Source organism: Physella acuta, unplaced genomic scaffold, assembly GCF_028476545.2.
Source record: "Physella acuta isolate Inbredline_101_S28 unplaced genomic scaffold, ASM2847654v3 ptg000606l, whole genome shotgun sequence".
In the NCBI taxonomy this organism is placed as follows: Eukaryota; Metazoa; Mollusca; class Gastropoda; family Physidae; genus Physella; species Physella acuta.
The window spans coordinates 534,410-554,260 of NW_026732125.1; the positions used below are offsets into that span (position 1 = coordinate 534,410).

Consider the following 19,851-nt stretch of genomic DNA (forward strand, 5'->3'; position numbering starts at 1 on the left):
TATTAGTACTTTAAAAATTTACATTAGTTTTTTGAGAAATCGGAAGTAGCGTAAATTACTACTTCCAGTCAACGGAAATTACTCAAAATTTAACAGAAGGTAGAGAATTAGATCTTTTACTTACATGTGAAATTTCATTTATCTATCTGAAATAGTACTCAAGTTATAGGCTTTTGAAAAATTCAAAGTAGGAAAAGTACCACTTCCGGTTATCGGAAATCGCTCAAAAGTTGATACGGATCTACGATTTTGATAAAATACTTATATATGAAATTTCATCCACCTAGCTGTAACGGTACTCAAGTTATCGTGTTTACACACGGACAGACAGACAGACACACACACACACAGACATACGGACAAGATTGCAAAATTATGTTTTTCCGTATCAGTGAGGTGTAAAACGTCGAGATTTGTAAAAATCTCGATTTTTTTTTTTGCACGATTACAATACTTTCTCTATACTACGTATATACGAGAAAGTAAAAAGCTAATTCATTTTGTAAAGATATTTTGTCAAAAACTTGGCTCAAAATTAAATTACATAATTTTTTGTGTTGAGAAGCAATTACACCACCAACTTAAGTTGTTTTTCTTTTTAATGGCTTAGCCTGAAGGTTGTGTAACGTTAACATATTTGTGTGCTTTGTATTTAATTAGAAAGAAAGAAGTGCAGCTCTTGAGAAAACAATAGAGAGAAGGGTAGGGTGTTTACCTGCTGTACATGGGAGCCTGCCAGTCTAGGTCTAAGATACTGGTGTGTCTTCAGAAAAAAATAGGGAGAAGGGTAGGGACTTGGTGTTTACCAGAGGCGTAGGGACCCTTCCCGGCGCCTGGGGACAAACTTTAATTTGCCCCCCCCCCTCGAACTTTCGATTTGCACCACCCCTCAAACTTTCGATTTGCACCCCCCCCCCCTCGAACTTTTGATTTGTTTCTCCAACCCATTTTGGCGCCCCCTAAGGTCAGCGCCTGGGGACATATGTCCCCCCCCCCCTCTACGCCTCTGGTGTTTAGCTGCTGTACATGGGAGCCTGCAAGTCTAGGTCTAAGATACTGGTGTGTCTTCAGAAAACAATAGGGAGAAGGGTAGGGTGTTTACCTGCTGTACATGGGAGCCTGCCAGTCTAGATCTAAGATACTGGTGTGTCTTCAGAAAACAGTAGAGAGAAGGGTAGGGACTTGGTGTTTACCTGCTGTACATGGGAGCCTGCCAGTCTAGGTCTAAGATACTGGTGTGTCTTCAGAAAACTATAGAGAAAAGGGTAGGGGCTTGGTGTTTACCTGCTCTAACTGGTCTCGCAGGGAGGCTCTGGGGTTGTACATGGGAGCCTGCCAGTCTAGGTCTAGGATGCTGGTGTGTCTTCGGGGCTGGAGTGGCTGATTGCTGTAGAGTGGATCAGCCAGTTCAGTCGTGGCGGAGCTGACAAGTGGCGCTGTTTCTGACTGGAACTTGTCTGCTGGTGATGTTGGTGAGAGCTCATGCCCTGACACAAGAAAAAACAAATTTCAAATTCTTGAAATATTTTACACCAACTCTATTACAGGATAATTATTACAAAGTAGATTCATGAATTAAAATTACTTTATTGCCAGTCAATTGGTTATAAAAGGTTTTAATAATAGTAAGTCTACAAGATTTTAAAAATATAAGTAAAGAACCAATAATATATGCATTGTCCAACAAGAGTTAATAGAAACCTTGTTATATCTATCTATATCTAGATATTTATATCTAAAGATATATATATATATATATATATATATATATATATATATATATATATATATATATATATATATATATATATATATATATATATATATATTTATATTTATATTTATATATATAAATAGCCTATATATATATATATATATATATATATATATATATATATAAGACACAGTTAAGCATATTTAGCATTCTAAGATTCTAAGAATAATTTTAACAAGTACACAAATTAGATAATATTAATAATAGATAAGAAAAACATTGGCAAAGATAACCATGAGTTTGAATGGAGTCAAACCTACCACGCTGCTGATACTGGTTGTCTGGCATGGATCTGCTGTAGTTTTCAGGGCTTCTCAGTGTGGCTGGGCTGTTGTCAAATGAGATGTTCTGTGCTCTTCTGTCACTTGCAGGCATTGGTGCACTTTCGTATGATCTGTTTGATATTATTAGCAATATGGTATCAACATACATTTAATTGTAGAAAGTACACAACTTAAGATCAATAGGGCAGATGATTGTGTGGTCAGTATCCCTTATAAACCCCACTTGAGTCAAGTATCCATTACATATGGAATGTCTAAAAGACATAATGTTTGGGAAACCAGATTCAAGATGTTTGAATTAGTATATTGTCACCTACTACTTGACTATGGTAACTAAAGGTTTTAAACATGATATAATATTTTGAGTAAAATATCAAACATTTAAAAAGTACTTGTGTAACAGAACTCAAAAACATATGTATGGTTTAGTCAACTATGCCAGTATTTAGTACTGTAAGCTAATTAACTTCTATTCTAGCACTATTTTCTCTCATTAATTAATTCACACACAAGCTTCACAATTAGAAATGAATAATTTAAATGGAATGTTTACTTCATGTTATTAGCATTCTCATCCAAAGAAGGTCCCCGTCTAGCTGGGGTTGGGGCAGTCTGGTCACCATTCTGGTCAGGAGCTGCCTTCTTCCTTGATGCAATGCCAAAAGGATCACTTTTTCTGCGTTTTTCCTCTGTCTGAGGGGGCCGTCTGAAAATATTGTATTTGATAGATGTTTTAAACGGGAGACAATGAGGTTTTGTTCAAATCAGTCAAATTTTCATGTTTTTATGTGGGCCTAGTTTCATTAAGATTAAAATGAATCTAGGCCTATTTTTTAAATTATAGAAACTGATATATGAAAAACATTTTTCAAATTTTGTAAGCACAATGTGAAAACATTTATAAACTTTTTATGACTATCCGCTTACAAAGTTAAATATTTAAATATACCGTTTTCTTGGAATTCTTGGCATTCTTTTCTCCTTTTTCTCTGATGGAACTCTCTCGAGCGTGTGAACAGTTTTAGGTTGAAATTTAGGATCTGCTTGAGCGTTGATCAGTGTTTCCCAGTAGTGGTCAGTTTCATCCATTTTTCTATCCAGCTTCTTCAGGTGATTGCCGACAGTCTCAGCCGCACCTTCCTCATCCATGGTCAGCTTTTTCTCGTCTCTTTTATAAATAAAAACAACAGTAATAATCATAAACATTGTAGTGTATCATTCTATTTCATTGATTATTATTGTAATTTATTGATAAGGTGTTAGGGGAGGGTGTGGACCACACCAGGTAACGACATTGGAAGGGGGGGGGGGGGGGGTGACACCAAAATCAAAGTAGCAAACTTTTGTAAGAAAGTCTTTTTCCAGTTTAATACATTGTTGTCAAAGAAGAGGTGGCCCTAAATGTCATGACATAGAGTGTCACCTGACCTACAGACACCACTGATCCAGAGGCGTAGTGAGGGGGGTGCGGACCGCACCGGGTGACACCATTTAGGGGGGTGACACCAAGGCAAAAAATAGCAAAATATATAGAGAAAAATGATAATTCCACTTAATTAAGTGATTAATTCATTAATTTGAGTGTTAAATAGTCTTTTAAGAGGTGCAAATCCAAAGTTTGGGGGGGGGGGGTGCAAATCGAAAGTTTGAGGGGGGGGGGGTTGCAATTCAAAAGTTGAAAGTTTGTCCCCGGGAAGGGTTGCTACGCCTCTGGGGGGTGACGCCATTAAGTGCCGCACCGGGTGACACCCGACCTCGCTACGCCACTGCACTGATGTCAGTAAAATTAAAATTCCCAAGTTAATCTCCACAGCCAACAGTTTCATTTGTTTTCATTGATCTGAAATCTTTAAGCATTTTTCACATTTCTGGCTTATAACAATAGATCTAACTTACCCTTCCACTACAATAATTGGTTTAGCCAGCCGATCAACCAGGGTTTGGCCCATTTGCATAGCATTGTTGTAGTCTTTGTCAATGTGAGATTTAGGAAGGGGCAGATTTCTGACAGCGTCATCAAGACTGTCTTCCCCTGCCAGGGCTCTAGCACAGGCTGTGATAAAATCATCCATTTGTTTCATCAGCTGAGGAAGACAGAGATTGATGTTAGTTTTTCACTTGAATCTGATAGTAAATAAACTAAAAATTAACATTTTCTTGGTTTTGGTGAAAACAAATTAAATTGAATGATAGTAAATAAACTAAAAATTAGAAAAGTAATAACAAAAGCAATAAAAATTATTATTGAAAAGGTATCTATAAAAATCACACCCCGATCTTGAAATTAGGGAATTTTTTTTATTTTATTTTTTTTAAATAAGGTTATCCTATATGTTTCATTCTTTGGATTTAAATCTTAATAGACCTATTATCCGATTTAAAAAAAATTATAACATTTGGTCGCACAACTTAGAAAATTTTTCACTAAAAAATGGAAATTGGTCAAACTTGGTGTATTAGAAGAGAGTGTACTAACTTTGTCAGATTCATTTAAGAACATTACAGAAACTGTGAGGCGATTGGTCCTCTCATACGTTCCCTGAGAAAATCTTTTCCAAGCCTCTTCCAGTCTCCTCGCTTGATCATGATTTGGTTCAATTTCCTGTCTCAGAGATCTGCGCAGGACCAACGCAGCCTGCAGCAGTTGTTTACCATACTCATAAGTACCCTGAAAAGAAAAATAATAACTTTTTTCCTCTACACTTGATAAGAAGTCAAAAAATTATAAAAATATAATTGTAATAAATATAATATTTTTAGTTATTGATAACACCTCAAAAAAAATTGTTTGTGTAAAAAAAATAATTTAAATCAGAAAATAATTTATTCTACTTTCAACATGTGCATTTTGAATTAGTGAACTCCCATTATATCTCATGAAAATTTTTTCAACCAACTAGACACATTTTTTAACAAAAAAAGTAAATAGGATATATATAATACATGAACAGCATTACAGTGCAAATATTATCTATTCAACGCTAAATATTGCATGAGAAACAGATTATATTCTCCTTGCAAGGACTTATCGTCATGACTTACATTGAGCTGACTATACTACCATGTTTAGGAATAAAGGTATACTTTAAATATATACGTAGGCATACTATAGAGCTAAACTACCATGTTTAGGAATACAGGTATAATTCAAATATATATGTAGGCCTACTATAAAGCTAAACTATCATGTTTAGGAATACGGGTTTATTTTAAATATATACATTGGCCTACTATAAAACTAAACTTACCAGAGCTGTTGCCTCAAATTTTTTGTGCTCTTCATGCAAAGCTTCAGCTTCCTCTGCACTCTGTCCCATATCTGTGTGTGTGGTCACCATGACATCACACAGCTCGTTAATCCAATCAATGGCCTGATGAAAAAATTATCAGTTAAATCTACTTTAGTCATAATTATCTACAAGTATAAGGTTATGATCATTTTCTGAACACATATTATTGCACATTTTCATTTGCAAGATGATTGTAAAACCTGTTGGCTAAGTTCATATTTTGATTGTAATGTGTCCTGTGTTCTTCTATACGGAATCCCATGTAATGTATACTGTGTTTACTATACAAAATCCTGTCTAATGTGTACTGTGTTCTTCTATACAAAACTCCATGTAATGTGTACTGTGTTCTTCTTACAGAAACCCATGTAATGTGTACTGTGTTCTTCTATACAAAATCCCTTGTAATGTGTACTGTTCTTTTTTACAAAATCCCATGTAATGTGTACTGTGTTCTTCTATACAAAATCCCATCTAATGTGTACTGTTCTTCTATACAGAATCCCATCTAATAAGTACTGTGTTCTTCTATACAAAATCTGTACTGTGATATCTTAATCAACCACATCCTCATTACTATGCCCATGCGACAGTTTGTGTACACTGGTAGTACCTGGTCAGTGTCCCTCTCACAAGTCCTCAGCTGCAGAAACTGCTGCAGCTTTAACTTCCTGACGTCTGCCAACTCATCACACCTCATCTTTCTCTCCTGAAGCTCCTCCAACCTTTTGTTGATGTACTTGATCTTGCTGGCGTAGTCTGGGGTGATATCTTTACCAAAGGCATTTTTGATTGGCCTTGACATTTCATCCAGTAGACTTTGACCTTCATTCAAACTTTCCTCTGCTACTTTATCTGTAAAATTGACATAGGTTTTTTTATTTAACTAAACGACAGTCAATACACTATGAAAATTAACGTAAGTTTTTTGTTTTACTAAACCACAGTCAATACACTATGTAACTGTTTATTTTACATTAATGATATAGTTGGGATATTTAGATTTTAAAAAATAATAAGTGAAATCTTGAAATATTATTTAGTAAATATTCTAGTAAATTTATTTTTATGTAGTTTTTGTTGAGGTTATAAGAATATATGTGGAAAATAGTCTCATAATGACATTGAACCAAAGTTTTAAAATGATTAAAATTAAATTAATTAACGTCGTTTTAAAAAGTTTGACCAACCACAAGTGTCACACTTGTCCTGGAGGACTTTCATGGCCTCCTCCACCATCTCCACTGTATCCGCCCTGATGTCACTACAGAGGAGTTCCAGCAGCTCGTCAAGGCATTTGGAGAACTGGGGGACGGACAACAACAACAGATGCAGCAATAGGTTGTACGCTAGTTGGCTAAACTATAACACAATTGAATCAGGGATCTACTTCTTCAAAATACAGAAACATTGCTAGCAAACAGATCCTTGTGCGCACACTATTAAGAAACAGATCCTTATACACACACTGCTAAAAGAATATTACACACATACTGTTAACAAACAGATCCTTACACACTGCTAACAAAGAGAACCTTAGACACACAATGCAAATAAACAGATCCTTATGCATACACACTGTTCACAAACAGACCCTTACACACACTTTGTTAACAAACAGATCCTCACATGCATTTTGTTAACAAACAGATCCTTACACACATATTGTTCAAACAGATCCTTACACACACAAACACACACACACACACACTGCTAACAAACAAACCCTTACATCTTCAGCAAATCTATGAAACCTGACTGAGGTTATCAACAGAGTCCTCCTTCTGTCCAGCCTTGAGGCAAAACTTCTGCACACTGTATCCATGTAGTCCCTCTCAGCCTTGAGGTCGTCCTCTGCTGATATCCCTTCCTCCAGTATTTCCTCCGCTGTGTGTCGTAATTCAGCATACTGACCATACGTATCCTATCAATAAGGATACATACCACTATATATTTGGTATCCTATTGTATTGACTAGCATGACATGATATTTTATTTTCAACCCTTATAAAAGTTGTAATCAGAAATATGATTCAGATCAGAATTAGTTTTGTTAGACTTGGGATTAGGAATAAATTAGTAGAATAAAGAAAACAACTTTTTTATCACCTGCAACAAAGACTTTTTCTGAACCAACAAACAATATAAATTAAATGAAAATTAAATTTATTTAAAAATACCAACCAAAATTACAAAACTATTTTGATTCTTATCATTTAAAGTTTTAAGTATACGCACAAAAATATGAAATCATTTAAAATAAAATATGTAAAAATATTAAATGTGTATTATTAAGAGTGCTTACAGTACACTTGATCTCCATCTCTTCATGTCTTTTCCTCAGTTCCTCGGCAGCTTGGTAGGAGTCTCCAATGTCACTCTGTGATGCCAGCAGTTTTTCCCCTGGGCCTAGCACCCAGTTCACCACCTGGTTTTAATGGAAATTGTTTTAATCTTTTGTTTAATTTTGGAGTTGTCTCTCCTTGGAGAGTTGCTGTTTCCAGCTATCATCTCATCTGCCTGGGGGTTCAAACTTCAGACCTTACTGTTTAGCAGAGTTTCTTCCAGCATCTCTTCTGGGGTGGCAGAGCCCCCTCCCCCCCCACCCCCAAGCAAAGTCTACCCCCCCCCCCCGAACGAGATGGAATTTATATAGTAAACATATACTTTTACTAGTGTCCGCCCCCAGGAAAATGTTGACCCCCCCCCCCCCAAAATACCAATTCCCCCTCGGAGAAAATAGTCTGGAAGAAACATTGCTGTTTAGCAACCATGAGCTTTAACAACCAGGCCAGGCCAACTCCCAATTTAAATAATAACAGAAAAAATCTGCTTCATTTGTGTAAGAGGGTATTTTAATTTGTGTTATCATGCAACAGAGAATTTAGCCCTTATTTTGCTATCCACAGAATAATGCATGCTTAATTAATGCTAAAATATTTTTTTTTTTAAATTAGCTTTTCAAGGTAGAGCATTGTAAAAATTTTATTAGAGATTAGCATACTGTTTTTGTGTTGCGTTTCCATTCTTCATATTGAATATTGGAGTTGAGAGATTTGTCTCTGTCTTCTAGAAAGTCTTGGAGCTTGTCCACTCTACTGGTCAGATACTGTAATATCCTCTTCACCTGTTTGGGTTCAATAATTTCAAATTTAATTCAATGTAACAAATTGATCTTTACAATTCTTTTTAGATGATTAATTACAGGTCGTGTTTTTTTCATAGTAATGAAAACTATGAGAATTTAAAAGAAAAATTCTACTCAATAACAAAAAATGTTTACAGAATGTTATATGAAGAAATAATATATCATTTGAATAAAAATTGCGTTCAAAGGGAGATAATAACTTAAATAGCTTACATTATTATTTTGTCTTACAATCATGGATTTATAAAAAAAAAATGATAAAATTTGTTTAAAAATGTATATTTAATTTGATTTATAATTTTTACTGACCTGTTTTTGAGCTTCTAGATTATCTAGTGTTGGCACAAGGCCTTGACTGTCCATGTATCCACTAAATCCATTTTGTTGCAAGGACTCCAGGAGGTCTTGACCTAAGTAGTATGTAATATTCAGACTACAATCAAGTCATTTGACTAATCTTTTTACATTGAGGGGATAAAAATAAAAACTTGGAATATTCCTTATGTTAAATGCCTATTATTGATTTTTTTCATATGTATCATACAATATTTAACTTTTGTCATCTATCTTATATATACAAGAAGGGGAACTAACCCTGTCTTATGACCTCAGTTGGAACTGTCTTGATAGCATCTTTGAACTGTCTGTGTTTTCTTAAGGCCTCCAGCGGACTTGAAGGAGGCTCCCCCTTGCCAGTTGACCCATAAGACTGTTGTATTTCAGACTCCTGGCTGTCCAGGTGATCCACTGTGGTCTGGGCGTCCTTCATGAATTGTTCATAACCCTGTAACCATAAGGACTATTGTAAATCACTGCATTTAAGGCACAAATTTATTCTATTAAAAATAATCTGTTAGTAAAATTTAAAATATGAGCTGTATTAACACAAATGGTATAGGAATATATCAATGAGATTTGGTGTGGAACAAAGTTTAGATAATGTATAGTGGTATGCAGCAGACTTAGGTAATGTCATGTTTTATTGTACATACAATCTAATATCAATATCTAATATTAGTATCATCTAATATGCAGTGGCGTAGCGAGGTCGGGTGTCACCCGGTGCGGCACTTAATGGTGTCACCCCCACAGAGGCGTTGCGACCCTCAAGTCTTCTATTTGCACCCCCCCCCTCAAAGTTTCGATTTGCACCCCCCCCCCTCAAGTTTCTTGATTTGCACCCCCCTCAAACTTTCGATTTTGCACCCCCCCCCTCAAGTTTTTCTCTATATACTTTGCTATTTTTTGCCTTGGTGTCACCCCCCCTAAATGGTGTCACTCGGTGCGGTCCGCACCCCCCCCCCTTCGCTACGCCCCTGCTAATATGTAACTTCATGTTTTATTACACACACACACACTCATATATATATATATATATATATATATATATATATATATATATATATATATGTATGTATGTATATATATATATATTCCATAATGATTTCATGAATGCAACATTGTGGTCATGTGTGTGTGTGAACCACATACCAGCTGTGTTCTGAGCCAGACGTCATGATTATATTCCATTTGACCTCCCAAATCAAAGGTGAGCTGTTTTGGGTCGATGTATCTATGCAGAACATTCAAGGTCACAAATCGAGGCTGAAAATTTAAAAAAAAAAATTGTTATAGTATTCAACACATTTTAAAATTGGTGATGACATTTAAAAATTATGGCAAAAGCAAAAAAGTTCGTTGATGGAAGCATAGGAAGTAATGGTTTTAATTTTTAAAAATGTTCTTGTATTATACCTCCTGGGCTGCTGTTTTGTCTTGGTTGGCTCTTTTGTCGTTTTCATGAACCACAACCAAAACCTGTTTCAAGAAACCATTGATGGTTTGCTGTGAAAGAAATGAGTAATTTCTCAGTTAGATCTCTCACAATTATATTGTTAATATCATTTTAATATATTAGATGGAAAAACCCTGAACTAAATATATATATATGTAACACAACATTGATGTTTGATTAATACATTAATAATTTAATAAGGGAAAGGGGCGTTAAAAAGTTGTACTCTTAATCCTGAGTTGCCTACCCTACAAATATTTTATTGTATTCAACTACAAGATGGGCGATTTTAGCCCATATGGAGCTATACATAAATGAAAATCGTCAGCTGACTAAGAAAATTGTGTATGGTAGGACAGGAAATGGGTCAGGTTACCTGCAAGCAGGACTGCATCATGTTCAGATTGGCCCAGGAGCCGTCTCTTGTGTCCACAATTACGGTAAAACCTTTCTTCTTTGTCTCTTCACTGGAATACAAATTTGACCATCAGCAAATGTAAAGAAAAATTTGCCTCCATTTTACATTAGAAATAAAGATAATCCATTCCTTGTCTAAATTAAAAGAAAGCAGTGACGTAACAAATATGTAACCAAAGTCCACGGACCCCTGAGGTCGCAGGGCCCCCTATGTTCCAGGGCCCCCTATGTTCCAGAGCCCCCGAGCTATTGAAGTAAATTAAATGAGCCCTTGAAAAATAGATTCTCCTTGGAAATTACTTATTTTAAATTACTAGCGTTGCAAAGAGAATGTGCGATTTGTCCGAAATCATATTGATATTGTAAAATTAGTCTTGTACAAGGTAACAAGCAGCTGCTTGTGCAATTACTATAGTAGTTTCAAACCTACAACTAATTATAAGTTGAAATGATTTGGGCTATTTAATGAAAGTTGTGTCATTAAAAAATCAAAATAGAGAGGGTTTGGAGTTATAATTCACATAAGCGACGAATACTAAAGTTTGCTATTATTTCAATTTAGTTTCTATTAAGTCGCATCATTGTTTAAATGTATTGCATATATTCTAAAAATAAATTTATTTTAATAAAAATTAAATACATGTTGCAAAATAAATAGCGGACAGCTAATTAATATAATTTATTAAAAGTATATTGTTTAGGAAAATAAAATTGGAAAAACATAATAAAATATTATACAAAACAGCATTAAAGAGGGTCGATTATTTCCCCTAATGTGACATTTGCCGCTCCAACAACCGCAGAAATCTGCATATACTTCGGGCTAAGGCCGGAGTCAATTATTGTCCATGTTCGTCATGGTGTGGGTAAAAACAAAAACCTAGTTGGTGGTTTAACTTACACGAAATAGTATCCAAGTTATTTGACACACACACCTTATGCATTTTAAATGTTTGTAAAATAAAATATATTTGTAAATAAAATATTTCATGAATTGGTTTACAAATTGCCAGTCATCACAACACAATACAAGACTGTAATTAACGTAGGTGGGTAACTTTAAATTAGATAAAAATCAGATTTACAGGTAACTAAAGTCATCACAATACAAGACTGTAATTAACGTAGGTGGGTAACTTTAAATTAGATAAAAATCAGATTTACAGGTAACTAAAGTCATCACAATACAAGACTGTAATTAACGTAGGTGGGTATCTTTAAATTAGATAAAAATCAGATTTACAGGTAACTAAAGTCATCACAATACAAGACTGTAATTAACGTAGGTGGGTATCTTTAAATTAGATAAAAATCAGATTTACAAGTACTGTGAGACAATGGAAAGTACTTGGGTATTCGGGTGAGGTATCTCAAATCTTTACATTTGATGAAACGAGATTTACGAATATCGCCACGAGACAATGAAAGGTACTTGGGTATCTGGATAAGGTATCTCAAATCTTTACATTTAATGAAATGAGATTTACAAATAGCACCATGAGACGTGGGTATCTGGATAATGTATCTCATTAATCTCAAATCTTTAAATTTGATGAAACGAGATTTACAGATATCAAAAGTCACCATAAAACAATGTCCAATACGTACGTGGGTATCTGTATGAGGTATCTCAAGCAGAGGATAAGTTCGTCTGGGCTGGGGTCGTTCCTGTTGTGCATAGAGGGGAGGGTGACCACTGGTCCACCTTGGGTATCCCGTCCACCTGGTTGGAGAATAAAAAACTAAAATGACAAAATGCTAAATGTATTGTGTAGTTGTTTGTAAAACAGAATATGAATCATATAACGCCACAACATGTGGGGTGTGGCAACAGTGGCTGGTGTGGTGTGACAGTCTGTGACAAGGGTGTGTGTGGTGTGATGTAACACTATGTGACAAGGACGTTTCTGGTGTGATGTAGTGTGACATATTGTGACATGGACGTTTTTGGTGTGGTGACACTATGTGACAAATAGGTTGACTGGCATTGTATGGCAATTAATTGAACACTTAATTCCAAGTAGCTTTTCCCTTTGAGTGTTGAGTTAAACACGCCTAATGCTTATGTATATCTTCACAGTGCACTAGTCTAGTGGTAAACCAGTGGCGTAGCGAGGTCGGGTGTCACCCGGTGCGGCACTCAATGGTGTCACCCCCCCCCCCCCAGAGGCGTTGCGACCCTTACCAGGGACAAACTTTTAAGTTTTCGATTTGCACCCACCCCTCAAACTTTCGATTTGCACCCCCCCCCCTCAAGTTTTCAATTTTCACCCCCCCCCCCCCCCCCCTCAAACTTTCGATTTGCACCCCCCCCCCCCCCCGTCAAGTTTTTCTCTCTATATTTTGCCATTTTTTGCCTTGGTGTCACCCCCCTAAATGGTGTCACCCGGTGCGGTCCGCACCCCCCGCCCCCCCCCTCGCTACGCCCCTGTGGTAAACTGTTTTCTTTTTCTTCTTCTTCGTTCTTAATTATTAGTGTTGAAGGTGATCGAGATTTATCTGCCACTGGGTTTGAACTTTGTTCGAATTTATCAACCATGAACTTTTTGCCGACTCGACCACGCCTCCAACACAATTAAGCGTTACGTGTCAACTGGTTATGCGCCATTGAGGCCATTGACTCCGATTTCAGCCTGCTTTTCTTTTTGGATTTGCTTCCATAGCCTTTGTCCAACCAAGAACAAACTACAAGGCAGCAGTTGTTTAATTTTGGAGTTGTCTCTCCTAGAAGAGTGGCTGTCCCCAGCTAACGAGCCTCATCTGCCCGAGGGTTCGAACTCGTGACTTTTCGGTTTAGCAACCATGAGCTTTACCGACTCGACCACGCCGACCCCTTAAACTGTTTTAAAACCACGAGATAAAGATACAAAGAGACAGAACTTTAAAGCAAAGACGAATAACTGTAATAAAAACTGTCTCCCATTAATTAATTATTTCCTGTCACCTACGTCCTAATTAATCGCGACACAGAAATTTATGGTCTGAGTGAAGTGAGGGTCTGCCCATTTGATTATCGTTTTTTTTTTATTCCTTAATTCTTAAAATTTTATACAGGCAAGTAGTTTGACCTTCTGTGGTTCCTAAAAGCCTTGCCTAGACACTGGGTATTTAGGCGGTGTTTATAATTTGTCTCGACCTTAGGGGTCATCTATTTATGGCGTCCACAAAAATATTGAAATTTTTACACCTCCCCCCCCCCCCCCACCCCAAATCTCCTCTCTGTGTGGACGTCAAATATAAAAGACCTCATAGCTCATAGTATAGCAGTCTTTTCACCCTCGATTTCCATTACACTTTGAAACATCTTTAGGCTAGAAATTTTATTCCATTTTCCATAATAGCTGGTGTGTATTATTATTATTTTTTAAATTACCCATTGCACAAATGTACACGTAACCACCCATTTCACAACAGTAGCCTACTTCGTGGACTGTTCTAAAAGTGTTTTTATTCCGTGCTTTTGTTTCTTACCAAGGCCGCATGAGGGCATGGATAAGAAAGAGCCCTTTGTGTAGTAGATCTATAGGACACGTTACGCATGTAGAACAATAGACCTGTCGAGTGTTGGAGAGATGGACTAGTACTAGACCAATAGAACTCCTTCTTACTCAAGTGTTCAGTCGGGTATGTTAGCCATAACGGACTAGTTGTTTGAATGGTTAAGGTCTGAAGTGGTTGTCCGGTTTATTTACTAAGGTGGACGGGCGATGGAACAATATATTATTGCTAGGACGATGTTGCTGAAGTAGCCAGTGGTTTGTTTGTTGTGGGTTTCAGATTTTGATGTTATTTTATGACAGTGATATAAATGGCGTGACTTGTTATTTTATGGGTTAACGTGTGTGGGTTCGAGAGTGTGGTGACTAGTGTGCTTTGAAAAGTGTGTGGTGGTTAGGTTGCCCGATTGGGGGCGTGTGTGTGGGGTGCTTAGGTGTGGGGGTTGTACGTTTAGTAATCTGTGGTATGTGGGTTACACTGTGCGTTGTGACAAGGGTGGGTTACAGCGTGTGAGTTAAAGAGGTTGGCCTGTGTGTGGTGTGTGGGTTGGTGCTGATGCGTGTTGGGTCCAAATGAGAGGTGAGGTGTATGGGTTGTGGTGAGGATTGTGGATGTGCGAGTGTGTGTGTGTGTGTGTGTGGTTACCTGAGTGAGTTTAAGTGTGTCTTGTTAACAAAGAAATGAAACAAATAGAAAACATAAATAAAACAGTTTTCAATTTAACTATACTAGTCGTTAGAATCATTTTAAAAAATAAAGAGAACAAATCAAAATAATTGCGAATAAAACGATTACAAAATAAAACAATCAAAATTTCATTCTCATTACTTTTATTTAAGAAAGTAAAGTATAATAATAAACATATTTTTAATGAGGAAAAGTTTAGTTTACTTTTAGTATACAAATTTAATTAGGCAGATTTTAAGGCACTTCTATTGTGGCTACTGGAATAATATTCCTTGACATTATTAGTTTGATCCCCAGGCTCTATAGATCCCCGAGGGTGATCAACAGCTGTACCTACATTGTGGAGTGGTGGGGCGTTATTTGAATGCCCCCCCCCTCCACATACCCTCAAGCAAGCCCTGTGACTTTGTAATGCCGTCACGTTTCTCCAGCCCTATTGTTCATGTGGGTTCACAAGTAACGTGTGCGATTTGTGAAAATAGTTCCGGTCTACAACAGGGAGGTAACTCTATTTAATCCTCATCTACATAGTTGTGCTTACAGCGCCTAACGAAACCTAATCAATGAGCACAGCGATATTGTGTGTACGAACTTCAAACAGAATGTCCCCACCCTACACCCCACCCCCGAAGGCCCTACCGATTCGGCCATCCACCTGTTTAAAAACGTTACGTGCTAGTTAGCTACTTCCGTTCTTTTACGTCACGTGTATTTCTTCTCACCATTATCAGGGACGGGTCACCATTATTCTTGCTAATATTTTCAGGTTGCTGATTTTTTTTTCTTCTAAAAATAAACTGAGTGCTAGTCGAGAATATCTATTAGATCTAGTATTAGCCACCTAAGTGGCATAGGTAAGAGTCAGTGTTTCCTCTAGACTTTTTTCTCCGGGGGGGGGGGGCACTTGCAATTTTCGGGGGGGGGGGAGCGGTAGACTTTTTTTCGGGGGGGGGGGGGGGCGGACACTATTAAAAGTATATATTTTCTATATAAATTTCATTTCGTTCGGGGGGAGGGGGGGGGGGGCGGTAGACTTTCTTCGGCCCCCCCCCCCCCCCTCCCCCCGAAGAGATGCCTGGAAGAAACTCTGGTAAGAGTTTGTTATGAGAGCGGGGCATAACGTAAAATGGAAATTTTTATGATCTTTAATGTTTGGCTATTGAAATAGGAAGCGGTAAATTAACGCGAGATATCTTTCATTTTTGGAGTCTATGGAGAGGGTTTTAAGCTTGTAGTTTAATTCAAGTATTTTTATCCCCGTCTTTCGGAAAAATCATTATCGCATTCAAGTTTCTAATGCGCAAAAAAACGTCTCGCATTATGACGCAAAAAACAAACAAACATTGATGGATGAATGCCCATTTAGGCCTGACTTAAAATCTCACTCCATGAAATAGGAAACATTACGACCTATGACCTACCATTAGTCACGATGTTTCGATTAACCTACATTCATTACATGCGAATCAAAACCGATAAATTACCTGTGTAAGTAATTTACTTCATTAATCACGACATTACAATCAGCGAAATGTAAATTAGTACAACACCGACCCAATCATGCATGAAGCGATACGATCGTAAATAAGTTTTTCTCAATTAAGCTGTTTGACTTCGAAATTATTGATTTACTTGTTTAAAAAATTACTTTGTTTCATTTTCCATGTCATATTTCTTTGAAAATAGTTTTCAATTGGGCCATGATGAAAAATAAAATGCAAAGGCCATGTTGAATTTGGGCCAGGATAGAATAGGGCCATGGCGAATGTGTATCATTGATGAATAAAAAATGCTTTGCGTGGCAACACAGGACTATCACTGAGCAATGGCCGCAACAAACTAGGACCACAACAAACCAGGGCCAACACAAACCAGGGCCTACAACAAACCAGGGGCCACAACAAACCAGGGCCACAACAAACCAGGGCCACAACAAACCAGGGCCACAACAAACCAGGGCCCCAACTAACCAGGGCCACAACAAACCAGGGCCACAACCAAACAAGGCCACCAAACCAGGGCCATGACAAACCAGGGCCACAACCAACAAGGCCACAAAACCAGGGTCACAACAAACCCAGGGCCACAACTAATCAGGGCCACTACAAACCATGGCCACAACCAAACAAGGCCACCAAACCAGGGCCATGACAATCCACCAAGACATGACAAACACATGTAGCAGTCTGGCCATCGTTTCTTCTGCTGTATAAAAAAAGACCATCTTAAACACAGCAATTGTTTGTCTCCCCTGGCCCTGTAACTCTCCCGATAAAAATCAGTGAACACACCTGGACAAAAAATATCGCCCTCTACAGAAAGTCGTCTGCCGCCTCAAACCAACAAGATATCTCCCAAGACAGCGACAGGGTTAAAATTTAAATATTTAATGTGTGCAAGACGTAAGTAACGGCAAACATTAATCGGGACCGTTACATACTTGGGGGGGGGGGGGGGGGGGGGACTTCCGGCTGACGATTCTCTCGTCTGACAAAGTGCCCTCACACTTCCGGTTTGTAATAGCAATTTTAATTTCAAATTTTTAAAATATTAAAATGTGTGGTTGTTTTTTTTTTCATTTTTTTTGTATCAAGAAAAACAGCACCTAAATCTATATCATTATGTAAAAAAAAAAGTAAAATTACCTGTCAATAATACATATCCATATTGTAGAATGTTTGCTAGCTCCATTCCGTTCAAACGCCGGCCTGAAATGAAAAAAAAATTGTTTACATTGTTAATAAAATAAATTGTAAGATCTTTAGGTTAATTCAATTATTGTACACTGTCATCCATAAATGACGCTACGCTTTTTTGACGATCCCCCTTTCCGCCCCCCCCCCCCCCCCCCAATCCTATTAAGTAAGCATCTTGGTTTCTAAATAAGCCTCAAGCTCATTATAATTATTTGAGCTTAATCAATCAAAATGCTTTGAATTTAAGACCATGCTTAGTGGAGAAAGTTCGCAATTTCTCTAGGATATTATCATAACAGATGCAACAATTGGTGAGCTATAGTAATTTGGACAACAAAATTTAATATTTAGGCCCTACTTAAGTTCAATACAATTTAAAATATGCTCGTATCTTTATGCTTCCCGTTCAACTTTTTGTATCGCTCCGTTTTATTGACTTCCCTGAAACAAGATGACCTGTGACGAACTTTGGGGACCGAGGTAAAAGAAGGGCCGTAAAAAACTGGGCCAAATCAACAATTGTGGGGAGGAAAACACGGACGTCTGAACAAACATGTACACCGTATCTCAACTGTTACTGCGTGCCGCTATACACCGCTGTAACACAAAAGACTTTAATGGTTTTCTTTAAGCCAGTCTAGAATTTACCAATTAGATGTATTAGACTTTAATAATAAAAGAGAAAAAAAACAATCCACTTTTTTTAAATAAATAATTTTGATTTGATTAAGAAGAGAAACTAAAATTTAATAGAAAATAGTTTTAAAGTAGTTATAATTATAATATAGCCGTGTAAAAAAAGACTGTAGTGTATGTTTGTAATAGTCCCTACTTGTAATTAGTTAAATTAAGTAGGCTACCCATTAAGACACGAAAACTTAAAAATTATATTCTACAGCTGCCTGCTGATGTTGTGGTTCTACCTGTGAATCTGACCGATCCCCAATTGTGTGATCCAGACTATTCTCAGTTGACTTCCATTGGACGTGACAGGTACTAATTAGAGCCGAGTTAACTCAACGATGTCCTCGGGAACACGAGCCCGTCGTGGTCGTTTAAAAAAAAATGTATCTGTTGCTTAACTACTGTCCTTATATGCTACATTTATAGTCCTTAAATGTGTCATCTAATCCTAGATGGATCCGAACCCTTGGCATACGCAATGTGGTACAGGACGTCTACTTCTGGTGGAGGAAGGACCCGAACCCGTCACATAAACAAAGCGGTACACCGCGTCAACTTCCGGTGGGAATTAAACCGCCCCGGGGGTAGGGGGAACGGTGTCAGAGATCACACATTTTAATTTACGAGTCAAGTCTCTGTCAAGTTTATATTGACATAACGTCTCGAGATACGGGGACATAACTCGTGTACTAATTGGGCCAAAGTTTCCTGCCCTCAACGCAAAGTTCTAGCCCAAATAGATATAGGCTGCAAACGGCTAAAAAATAAACACGACATTGACCCAATTGTATGGCCTACAAAAGATTAAATGGATTAAGAAATAATATTGTAAATATGTTAATTATTCAACGTATTCGGCTATTTTTTTTTGTGTAAATTTCCTTCTTCTTCTTCTTCTTCGTTCTTAATTCTAGTGTTGGAAGAGGTTCCTTCCAACATACTTAAGTATTGCGTGTCCATTTGTTATGCGCCCATACAGGCCTTTGACTCTGATTTCAGTCTGCCTTTCTATTTGAATTTGCTTCCATAGCCTTTGTCCAACAAAGAACAAGCTATAAGGCAGCAGTTGTTTGATTTTGGAGTTGTCTCTCGTAGAACAGTGGCTTCAAAGCGTCACATCTGGGAAGGTCTGGTTGTTCAACACACTTAGCCATCGACCGCAAAAATAAATAACTACATAAATGTTTAGCATCATTATATAACGCGCTTTTAAACTTAGTTATCATGCAAACTTGTCGTCCAAGTTGTGACCTTCTATAAATTAATTGTGGTAATGAGGATGAAATATATAAACAGAAGATCTATCTAAATTATAAATAACATAGATATGTTTGGTCTTTGATGAAGTCCTATTATAATTCTATTCTCAATACACACTAAATAAAGAGATCAATGACTTTGCTGTATCTGCCTTAAGCTTAATGGTTAAGTGTGTACGATGCTGAAAGTCTAGATACCAGTTTTACCGGAAAGTTTGGCCCAAACGTTTGTAAAAAATGACCTTTTATTATAAGATGATTGAGAACTTTGGCAAATTTCGCTACTCGTTTGATATCTGACCATTTTTTTAAAAAATCG

At 37.2% G+C, this 19,851-nt stretch overlaps 1 protein-coding gene across 5 annotated transcripts in view; it reads right to left on the reverse strand.

Annotated features, from left to right (window-relative positions):
- The window catches only part of LOC131947753 (titin), a gene marked incomplete at its 5' end in the record, with an annotated part of 410,194 nt that extends 392,593 nt beyond the window's left edge, over positions 1-17,601 (reverse strand). For all 5 annotated transcript variants that reach the window (XM_059309048.1, XM_059309047.1, XM_059309046.1 and 2 more), the window contains 19 exon segments: positions 1,285-1,487; positions 2,035-2,168; positions 2,612-2,764; positions 3,008-3,226; positions 3,955-4,142; positions 4,535-4,726; positions 5,307-5,429; positions 5,962-6,203; positions 6,539-6,653; positions 7,081-7,272; positions 7,654-7,776; positions 8,353-8,475; positions 8,806-8,906; positions 9,091-9,280; positions 9,988-10,101; positions 10,252-10,341; positions 10,668-10,758; positions 12,317-12,431; positions 17,539-17,601. In XM_059309048.1, coding sequence (XP_059165031.1) covers positions 1,285-1,487; positions 2,035-2,168; positions 2,612-2,764; positions 3,008-3,226; positions 3,955-4,142; positions 4,535-4,726; positions 5,307-5,429; positions 5,962-6,203; positions 6,539-6,653; positions 7,081-7,272; positions 7,654-7,776; positions 8,353-8,475; positions 8,806-8,906; positions 9,091-9,280; positions 9,988-10,101; positions 10,252-10,341; positions 10,668-10,758; positions 12,317-12,431; positions 17,539-17,601 — 2,771 coding nt within the window.
- Between the last annotated feature and the right edge of the window lie 2,250 nt (positions 17,602-19,851).